Below are 9,007 nucleotides of genomic sequence, written 5' to 3'. Positions count from 1 at the left end.
TGTGTTGTGAGTGGGTATCAGTAGAGACTAGAGAGAGAGAAGGAGAGAGAGAGAGAGAGAGAGAGAGAGAGAGAGAGAGAGAGAGAGAGAGAGAGAGAGAGAGAGACGGATCGTAGCACGAGCTAACACCGCAGGACAGACTCCGTTACGATGCACGCGATCTGTTTAACTTCGTGTGTGTACCGGTCAGACGTTTCAGTGCGCGTCCAACGTTGCTCGAGTGCGCGGGGACCGCCGCGTGGTAAGGTTATGCGAGGCGGGACGCTTGTGCTTGTTGTTTAGTTACAGTTCACACCGCCGCGAGTAGGCTGTCTTGTTGTCGACCGAGTTCAATAAACCCACCGATAACGTACACACGCGCGTAAACTGTAGCTCTCTTAGTGTACATACGTGTAACTGTAAGAAACTGTACGAACGCCAGTACGTGCGTACGAACGTTACACACAGGTCTGTGTGCGTGCGTGCGTGCGTGCGTGCGTGCGTGCATGTCCATACGTATATGTATCGCGCCTGTATCGACTTTGTCGGCCTCGTGTATTGTCAGCATTACTGGCGCAAGGAAACGCACAACCCAGTCCACTTCCTTCTGTAAGAAAGATGTTTTTACTTATCTAACCGTCATAATCTAGGTCTGAAAAATAAAATAGCAAGTGTTCATATTTGATGAAAAATTAACATATATTATTATTTTTAAGTACGTTTAAACTCTCACACAAAAGAGGTAATCTTTAAACTCCAAAATACATTTGTTCATAGGATAATAAACATGAATAATAAAAATATATGGAAATTATTATTCAGCATGGAACTATAATATTTTATCATTATCTCGTTGGGAACACGGCCAACAAACCATAGTTACACAACCCTGGAACACATGAGAAACTAAAAGCCATTTGATGACTTGAATATGTCTAAAAGCACAACAGTATTGCATATTTTTGACAACGTTGTAAGATAGAAGAATCTCTCAAACCAGCTTCAACAAAGAGAAAGCATTGCATTCCGACGGCAGGGACGCGGGGTGCACACACGCGCGCGCGTGCCTGCAGCGACAAATCTAACAGATCTCGCACGCACGCGCGCGTGCACGAAGTCTGCGAACACCAAGGAGCATCGCCGTCATTCTCGACTGAATTGATAATTGATTAAACTTTCTCTCGACTTTATTATTATCATAATTTATACGCGCGGGCGAGATGCGGAGCGCGTCCGTGCACGTGACGTCGGCGCCCCGAACCTCGCTGAATGCGCCCCTCAAAAATTCATATATGTCTCCGCTCGCACGATAAAAAACGCGTAGTCTGCAGCTTAAATACTCTTCTAAACACGTGTACAATAGTATCATCACCCTAGAAAAAGGCAAGAATATGAAGAACTGATGAGAGAGAGAGGGAATTAAAACGAATTCAGCAGCAGCGACTGATGATCCGACTGAGATCTTCACACGCACAGACACACACACGCACGCACACAGAATTAGACACGCGCGCGCTCAACAACGCCCGCACGCACGCGCGCGAGTTGAGCGGCGCTCACGCTGGTGGAGAATTTCTGCGAGAAACATATATATATATATATATCTCATCATTATGCCAATACACAAGAACCAGCTTTCTCACACTCGCACTCTCTCTCTCTCTCTCACGCTCACGCTCTCGCTCCCGCGCACACACGCGTTCACTCGCTCGCTCTTGTTTCCTTCCCTACAGATATGATTCACAACAGTACAGCGGCCTTGGTGATTAATATATACGGAGCCCAGGTGCATTCGATTTCACCTCGCAGTCACTAACCCTCACGAGCAGCGCGTGTCACAAACCGGGATTTCAACTCGAGCCACACGCACACGTACACGCACACGCACACATACATAGCTTCCCGTGCTGTACTGGCATGATGGCCGCGTGCGAGAGAGGCGGGCAGAAGCCCTCACAACCCGAGCGCGCCACTATAGGGGCGCCACCGGAGGCCGTCGCCAGCAGGTGTCGCCGCCACCCGGAGATCGGCGCGTTGGGATACAGCACGTACGAGCGGGCGTCCGGCGAATGCGTCGGCATGTAGCTATTCTGACAAAATGCTTTACTTCTCTACCACAACTTACACATCGACACAACACCTGAATTGCAACACCTTAGTCGCACGGCGATACGACAACGATGACGACGACGACGACGACGGACACAGCACGCGCACGCACGCAGTTTGATACGGAACATTCAATCATTTACGAACTTACAATACCACACTTTTTTATAGAACGCACTAGGCAGCCCATACACACTGAGACATACTTTGCATAAATTTTGATTATTGCGTAATATAAATATTTGAGCCAGCTGCATTCAACCTAATGCACTCCGCCTCCCTGATTAATTCGCAATGTTCCAATTTTTTGGTTTCTTGCATTAATACGGCGACTATCATATTGTCTTGTAAACTGTGCATATACAGAATAAACTACATATGTCACAAACGTGCTGGATATGATATACATATACAATTATATATTTATGAAGCTTGTGCTAAATAGGGTTATACAGCTTTCGAATGCACCAATTAATGCAATCTGCACCCACGACAGTACCACACAATCGTACTCAGGGACACAGTATCTTGCTATTTCCTGTCTCTGTGATTTGAGATGCTTAATAAACACATCCGACAAGGTGGAAGACTATTTGGCAAAATAAATTTAACACAAAATCTGGCGCGCGTGTGCCGTGCAGCCCGCCGCGTTGCTGGCCTGCAGTAGCCAGGAAGGCGGTCGTTGCAGGGGTTTGGTGCGGGAGGCAAAACGGCGCGCGCCCGCCAGAAGCATAACATAAGCAGTGTGTAACAAAATATTTACTGAAGAAAACGTCTTCCCTACTTATCAAGAGCAGAAAAATAAAACAATAATTTTCTTATAATGTCAGCAGATACATATCGGTACACCAGGCCTGTTTGGCTCCAAAATAAAATTCTGTAGATTCTGTCATCACACCTACATATACACAAACGGTAGTAAATAATATATTAAAATAGAAATACTAAACTAACATGTGCAACAAATCATACAAGTCGGTCGCTACTATACAAATGCGGTACGAAAGCTTTTTTTACTCTGTTTTCTCTGGTGTCTTTTGATCACATACAAAGTCCCATCTCTGGGCTCTTATCATTTATATAGAATAAAATAAAGTACTTTTGACTATAAAACATCTGCTGGGTAAAATATATTAAACTAAATCTCATAACATATGCATTCCAAGCTGAATGCCATATGCATTCGTTGCTGAACGCAATTAGTGACGTCACTATGAATGAGATACAAAATGGCAATTTTTAGGCCATTCCTATCACCAGTGGTCAACATTTGCCTAGCAAACTAAAGTACTCTTGACTGTATGACGTTTGTCCGACAGACTCTGACCATCGGCGACTGGCATGCAATAAAGCTTTTCCCAGCTATAAGTAACGTATAGATCTTTTCATTGTGTTCATTCTTACTTTTTCGATGCATGTAGAAATTTATATGCTCTGAATATTATCAACAGCCGGTCCGGGCGAGAGCGGGAACCCTTTGCGCAAAACAGATGCCTTTAAGGGGGACAGAAGGGGGAGAAGTCTGGGAGGCAGGGGGCAAGAAGCAACAAGGTTAATCTCAATTATGTGCATGGTTCGAGAACGCGATCTTGGGCGGGGGCGGGGGGAAAGGGGCAGAGGGAAGGACCAGAACGGCCGAGGGCGGGGGAAACGTGCGCGGAAGGAGGGGCGCGCGAGGGCGGCGGGGAGAAGTTACGAAAATATGCGCAGGGCCTGAGAGACGGGGTTGTGACAGACGGGGCACTCGGCGTCCGGCTTGTCACACATGCGGCTCGCGCACTCCATGCAGAACAGGTTGTGGCCGCACGGCACGAGCGCCGCGACCACCTCACTGTCGAAACAGACGATGCAGTCGCGGCCGCTCTTGCGCCGCGAGCCCGTCGAGTCGGTCGGACTGCTCGACATGCTGCCGTTGGCACTTGAAGAGTGGTGGAACTTGACGTTACCATTTGGCAAGGGTGTGAACGACGGCAGGCCGGCCATGCCCCCGCCGCCGCCGCCTCCGCCTCCGCCGCTGCTCATCGGGTCGCTGTGCAGGCGCCGCGCGGGCTGGTGCGGCGGATCCACGTCGATGAGCGACGTCGGCGACAGACGCTGCGGGCTCGCGCCGCTGCCGCCGCCGTTGCCGAGGCTGCTGCTGCGCTGCAGGAAGCTGCTGCTCGTGCTCGTGCTGCCGAACAGCGTCACGGCGCCTGCAGGCCACATGCTCGTCGCCGTCGTCTGCACGGGGTCGAAGCTCGGCGACCCGATGCCCTCGTCGTTGTCGTACATGCCGAATCCGCCGCCGCCGCCGAACGAGTCGCCGGCGCCGAATCCGCCGTTGCCGGCGAGCTTCGTCGAGACGCCGTTGATGCCGGGAAACGTGAAGATGCTCGCGTCCTGCGTCGACGACGGGCTGAAGATATTATTGCTATCTCGGTAGGAGGTGAAGGCAGAGTTGGTGGAGCCGGGCTTGTAGATGCCCCCGACGAGGTCGCTGCCGCCGCCGCCGCCGGCGTACGTGTCGCTACCATTGCTCATGCCGTTGCCGTGGTAATCGCCGCCGCCTCCGTCGTCGCCGCCGTCGGGCGCGCCGCCCGTGCGCGCGGCGATGTGCGCCTCGATCTCGCGGCGCGCGCTCTCGACGTTGTCCGGCAGGCCGGTCACCTCGAAGACTGGCTCCTTGTCGCGGCTCGGCGTCACGATGTACGTGTGCGTCTGCTGCTGGATGCGCTTGATCGTCGCTCCCTTCGGGCCGACGACGAGGCCGACGACGCGGTACGGCACGCGCACCTGGATCGTCGTCTGGCCCGGCGCGCTCGGGGTCGGCGGGCCGCCGCCGCTGCCGCCGCTCAGACCGCCGCCGCCGACGCCCATGCCGCCGCCGCCGTTTCCGCCACCGCTCATGCCGTTCTTGCGCGAGGCGCGGATCTGGCTGAAGTGGTCGGCGGCGGACAGGATCTCGCGCTTGGCGGCGTTGACGTCCTCCTTGCGGCCGGTGACGACGAAGACGGGCTCCTCGCCGCGCACCGGCGTCTTGATGTACGTGTTGGTCTTCGCTCGCAGCGCTTTGATTTTGCAACCTGCAACAACGGACGCACGCCAACTGTGGTGAGAAGAGAGAGAGAGAGAGAAAGAGAGAGAGAGAGAGAGAGAGAGGACGAAGACAGGCGGAGGTGGCGGGACGATGCGTAGAAGCCGCCGGGGTTAACAACGCGCGCAGCCTTTCGTAATTAGTTGTTCGACGCCGAGCATCAGGGGGGTTTGAGGTCAGCAATCGGCTTATAAAGAACCACTCTCATGCGCACGAACGCATGGTTGTGCAATAGGTCAGCTACGTTGCCCGTAGCGTAGGGCAGAACACGTGTTGCATGGCGAGGGGTCGTGCACGCGACTAGCGTTTGTATTCGCGGCAGCTCGGGGTCGCGTCCACATTTAATGTTTTTGTTCACTGTGGCTCGGAGGGGGGGGGGGTGCATGTTTACGATGACTAGCGCTCGCATACGCGGCGACTTGAGGGACCGTATCAGACTATCTACGGCTCGTGCTTGTGTTTGGTTCGGCTTGAGGGGTCCTGTCTAAGGTGATCAACGATTTGTGTTCGCAGCGACACGAGGGGCCGTATACACGTCTCGTGTTTGTGTTCGCTGCGCCTCGAGGGGTCGTGTCTACGGTGACTAGCGAGGGGTGTACTTGGAGGAGGGGTGTACTTGCGGCGGCTCGAGGGGCCGTCCCCACGTTAGTATTCGCAGCGGCAGCTCTCGGGGGCAGTGTTGACGCGCACGGTTTCACGTACCGTAGCCGAGCGGCCGGCCGCGCAAACCCTTCCGGCGTCGCGTCGTACGTGAACGAACGACGCAAGAAGCTCCCGGGCGCTGACGACGGCTCTAGCTCGCACGCTTTTCGCAGGCGTTTTTCTTTATTGCGTGCACCACACAGCAGAACCCAGGAGCCACAGGCGTTCATGACTGACTGACACGCCGCAGTCTCTCCCCTGCGGTGACAGCTGCTCGCCGTGTCCACACGATTCTGTCCAAATCGCCGACGCGCTGCCGGGTACAGCGCGCTGCGCGGCACAGGCTGTGCGAACTCACGCTGCGAAGGGGCTTCACCGCCATGGTGATTGCTGCATGGCCGCTATGCAGGCGTGCGCAGCAGCAGCAGCGGCGGAGGCAGCTGCAGAAAATGCTCATCACCTCGACAGGCGTGCGGTGCAGACGACAGGGTGTTTTTGGGGGTGACGACGATAAGAGAGACGTACCGTGCAAACACATACAGCGTCGGCGATCGGGCACAGTATTTTTTATGTGCAGCGGCGGCGCTGCCTAATACTATAGCGGGTGTGAACTCGCGAGTGCATGTACGCAACCGTGGTCGGTCGCACGCCGCTTAGTGCCAGTTACTACAGCATTTCACTGTGTTACAGGCTACAGGCCACGCTAATGTCTCATTCCTGCTATATGGCGCTTGACATGGGGAACGGCTCCACACTTACAAGAACGGTAGGCTACATCTGAACTAGTTACAAAAGCCAAGTACGTATTCATCCCTTGTGAGAGCCAAGAGTGGGAGCCAAGATACAAGATACGCACACTGCCTGTATTTCACGATGATAAATTTACCAGCACACACACACACACCCGTTTACTGGTTTAGTTGGCTATGCCCGAACATAATCATTACTGGCTCTAATCGTAATACACACAAGTTGGCCCAATCCCAGTTTAGCACCCCAGATTAGTTTAGCACATTTGCGAAAACACATTTGCGGGGGTCCAAAACTAGGATTGTGCACCAGTCTATTTTCATACGTGAATTTTGGAAAGCATCTTCCATCTCCCTAGGGTACGGATCCGATATAGGATGGTCTGTAGCCGTAACGTAATGTAGGCTATATATACGCAGTCACTAGAATTACGGTACGTGCATTGGATGTCGACTAGACATTTCAAGCTGTGCACACGCCATGCTAATATGAGACATACAACGGCCAGCTCAAGATGGTTGTGAGAGCAAAGCCGATGTGTTACACTACATAGGTAGTTCTCAATCTCGCCATGCTCTCTATCCTTGTCCGCGTTCCGCGTTAGTCATACGTCAGGTTGCCACTGGCCTGACCTTTGTTCAGCAGTCAGAGTCACCAAGCATTGCACGCACACCCAAGCACGCAGCTGCATGACGATTTTAGCCGACAATTTTAGGAAGTAATTTTAGGTTTCATGCGGTGTCTAATGTTTCGCAAATTTGCGAAATGTCCTACAGTGCGTTTTAGAGGTTCGGGGAAAAACTAACCGTAAACGAGTACGAAAAAACGTCGAACTGTGGATTAGGTATCAGGAGTAGATTTATATCATTTCGATCACGCAGTATTCAAATTTGGTATTTAAGATTTCATTCATTTTTACACAGCGCGGCAGAGATTTGTTGGCGGCTATCGACAAATACTCTCAAAATTCCAAACATATCTTCTTAACACATACCATGGCATCCATCTATCACGGCTAAATGTCCTCCAGGCAATTAGTTTTAGAAAATCAGAAAAACTAACAAAGTACACAAATGCTTGGCAAATACCAACTTAGATAATTTCGACTACAGATTAGTACTCACAATTTCTATTTTAATTTTTACGGATTCACGCGTACGGCTCAGCTGAGAGGCCTCGGTCAACGGAATAGAAATGTGATTGTGATCTGATTGTAACATTATGTATCATGCACGCACTTCCCTAATTCTCTGAACTAAGTGAAAACATAAAACTCTCATTTTTTAACGAAGGAGAGAACATCAAATTTTACTTGTCAGCAGTACTACAAGTGACCGTGAACCGACCTCGTGAACTGCTTATATAATGGAAATGATAACTGGTCTCGTGTACGCTCGTGCCAACGTTCGGAGGCGATGCAGCGGCCATTGCGCGAATAAACGATTGTTAACACGCCATTTCCTGTCTGCCGCCTTGCTAAAGAAACGACAGATGCCGTGTAATGGAACTTACCCTGTCGTCCAACAATCTCTGCAACATGTTCAGAGCTTGGTACAGGCACACACTCGGTCATGTTTGAGCTTTTCCTGTTGCGATCACCAAAGTTGGTTGACATAGAATCTTCTTCGCCATTTGTACTGCCGGATTCGTTCAAACCAAGCATAGACAGTTCAAGTGCTATTTGTAGAGCTCTTTGGTCTTCTAAACCACCGCCGGTGCGTTCCATCTCGGTAAATAGACTAGTAGGCATCACAGGGAAGAGTATACGAGAATACAAAACACGCAGAAATATAAAAATAGCGTATAAAGCTCAAAACGATGTGATACTGGCTACACACAACCAACAGTTTGCGTGTTACCTCTTGGCGCGACAAACGCCTTTATGAAGCTTACAACGACGTCACGGTCATTTACATAAGAGCATGTGATCACCGCCTGATTGGTTGCCGGCCGGCGAGATAGGCGGAGTTAAGGCTAATGTCGCACTGCCGTTGAGGCTCGTCAGGGATTTATAGTACAAGTTTCCGCTGACCGATTTCTTTCAAATAGAGAGAGTGCCACTCTGAAATGGCGGGAAAACTTAAGCGATGTTGCTGCTGCCACTACGTATAGACAAGCACAGACGCACACGGTCACACGCACGCACGCAGTCAGGCATGTACGCACACGCGCACGCATGTAGAAGGGTGTATAAAACTAACTTTTGTGCACAATGTCATTGATCAGTACCGATTGATCATTGATCAGTATAAAGATTTATACCGGCATAAGACACGAAGATTGACAAAGTTCGTTTGAATAAATAATTATTAGATGATTTAATCTTCATGCATTATGGTCTAAATCTTCTTTATAAAAAATATTACAGACACGCGCGCGCACGCGCGTACGTACACACCCACATCCACACGCGTACACGCACGCACGCACGCACGCACGCAAACACACACACAC

At 51.1% G+C, this 9,007-nt stretch overlaps 1 protein-coding gene across 1 annotated transcript; it reads right to left on the bottom strand.

The window, feature by feature from the left end:
* Positions 1-657: 657 nt before the first annotated feature.
* Positions 658-8,453, bottom strand: LOC106808220 (RNA-binding protein MEX3B-like). The gene is made up of 2 exons (XM_014810837.1): positions 8,066-8,453; positions 658-5,150 (listed from the first exon to the last, which is right to left on the bottom strand). The coding sequence occupies exons 1-2, from the start codon at positions 8,301-8,303 to the stop codon at positions 3,781-3,783; spliced, it is 1,608 nt and encodes a 535-aa protein (XP_014666323.1). The 5' UTR covers positions 8,304-8,453; the 3' UTR covers positions 658-3,780.
* Positions 8,454-9,007: the final 554 nt, after the last annotated feature.

Source organism: Priapulus caudatus, unplaced genomic scaffold (assembly GCF_000485595.1).
Source record: "Priapulus caudatus unplaced genomic scaffold, Priapulus_caudatus-5.0.1 Scaffold260, whole genome shotgun sequence".
In the NCBI taxonomy this organism is placed as follows: Eukaryota; Metazoa; Priapulida; class Priapulimorpha; order Priapulimorphida; family Priapulidae; genus Priapulus; species Priapulus caudatus.
This window is presented reverse-complemented; position numbering and strand designations above follow the sequence as displayed.

Excerpts from the sequence above, each read along its gene's own strand:
- LOC106808220 (XM_014810837.1), bottom strand. The coding sequence starts at position 8,303 with ATGCCTACTAGTCTATTTACCGAGATGGAACGCACCGGCGGTGGTTTA. Across the intron at positions 5,151-8,065 it reads AGAGATTGTTGGACGACAGG|GTTGCAAAATCAAAGCGCTG; the intron begins GTAAGTTCCATT and ends CCGTTGTTGCAG.